This window comes from Triticum aestivum, chromosome 4A (genome assembly GCF_018294505.1).
Source record: "Triticum aestivum cultivar Chinese Spring chromosome 4A, IWGSC CS RefSeq v2.1, whole genome shotgun sequence".
Lineage (NCBI taxonomy): Eukaryota > Viridiplantae > Streptophyta > Magnoliopsida > Poales > Poaceae > Triticum > Triticum aestivum.
In genome coordinates, this window is record NC_057803.1 from 724,160,933 (window position 1) to 724,162,724 (window position 1,792).

The 1,792-nt window shown below is 44.3% G+C and overlaps 1 protein-coding gene across 1 annotated transcript; it reads right to left on the minus strand.

Annotated features, from left to right (window-relative positions):
* Positions 1 to 263: 263 nt before the first annotated feature.
* LOC123088378 (uncharacterized) lies at positions 264 to 1,494 on the minus strand. Its single transcript, XM_044510574.1, has one exon. It carries the CDS (start codon positions 1,486 to 1,488, stop codon positions 307 to 309), a length of 1,182 nt encoding a protein of 393 aa, XP_044366509.1. The 5' UTR covers positions 1,489 to 1,494; the 3' UTR covers positions 264 to 306.
* Positions 1,495 to 1,792: the final 298 nt, after the last annotated feature.

A 1,792-nucleotide genomic window follows, 5' to 3' on the forward strand; every position in this document is an offset into this window, starting at 1 on the left:
TAAGAGGCTAGGAACCTACCTATTCCAGCACAAATAAGCAAAACGTGGTACTTTTCTTAATGGAAAAATGTTTTACATATTCGTCTATTGTAAATATTAAACAGAAAACGGAATGGCAAACTAACTGCAAAAGCTTGAGTAAAAGTCTCATACAATGTTCTGAAAACTGAAGATGAAACTAACAGCAAAAAACTTCGGCCATCCTTCCACCATGAAAATCAACCATCCAGCGCTGCAGAAGTCTCTGATGTTTTCTCAGAAGAAGCTGGTAGAGCAGCAAGCCATATAGTTGCACACTGATGATCACTAGCCATCGGAACTGAACATGCTTGGGTACACCCAGAAGGCCTGCACCTTCTTGTACCTGTTTCTCCCATAGAAAAGATTGGGGTCAGTGGAAGGTTCCCACGCAGCCTCTGCCTCGTCACCCAACCCATGTACGGTCAAAGGCTGAAAGTTATGGGCGTAATACAGCCGGTTACTCCACCCTCCCCATTGTTCCGGGCTCGAGCAAGAAAACGACGGGCTCCTGAAATCACGCCCTACAAAGAGTGCCCAGTTGTCCAGCTTCTTCACCTCCACCCATTTTGCAGGTCTGGTCGACATATCAAGACGGTATGGTTTATATTGGACTGGTGCTTTAGATGACAACAAGCTCTCATAATAGCAAATGATGAGAAGCATGTCATCACATACTACTAGCCATCGGTTTTGTGGGCATTTGGCCATGTCGTCCAAAAACCTGCGGGTTGTTATCTGCTCCAGGCCAAGCTGGGGGGCCAACTTCAGAATGTAGATCCTCCAATGGCAATCCAGTGCGATGAACTGACCGTTGAATTCCACAATCTGATCTATGCGTGAATACGGAAGCATGAGTTGAGACCAAGAGTCACTTCCAATGGGCCAATCAAACAGGGAGTGATGGGTGCTGACAAGTAGATGGCAGTTTGGTGATGCAGGGCGCGCTGTCAGAGTGCCATAGTAGTAGAAGTCAAAGTCGCAACTCAACGGAAGAGATGGAGGTGAAAATTCGGCACCAGTCAACACATCAACGATAAAAAAATTCCCTTTGAGGCAGCAGATGAGATGCCCATAGGAAGAGCCAACAAACCACATGTTCTCAAAAGTCTTTCGAGGAATCTGGCAGCAAAGGGATATGTTCTGCTTGGCTAGATCGATGAGCTTACAATTGCGTAGCTCATGGCGACCATTGCTAGAAGGGAGATGGGGAGATAGGTCAAGGACATTGGGTTGGACAAGGAGAGGCAGGAGTACCGTGCATAAGGTTGATTTGGATGGGTATGACAAGAAAGCAACACGCCAAGAACGACATGTGCTAACAAACACAGATAGATCGACATAGGATCCCAACAGAGGAATGATGGAATGCAACAGGTCAACTGGAAGGTCAGTCCAACCTTGGAGCCCCGACACACCAGAGGGAGTAGAGACAAAGGGGCCAGACAATTTGCTCGGGCTTTGCATCATGGTAAACTCTCTACAAAACATAATATATGAAAGGTTAGAGATAATATGAGTTGATAAATAAATGACAGGCTAGAAACAAAACGAGTTGACTAAATGGAAAATGTAGGTAGCATGCTAGTAGAATGGATAAGCACATTTAAATATTCTTCATATCTTGTATATGACTCACAAAGTAACATGTAAGAAATTTTTTGCTAAACACTTGCACGGACAAAGAATTTGATTCGATTGATTCTGCAGTGTTATATGAGGACAAGATGAACTGGTTTCTACATGATAATGAGGCTCATCAATATATAGAAGA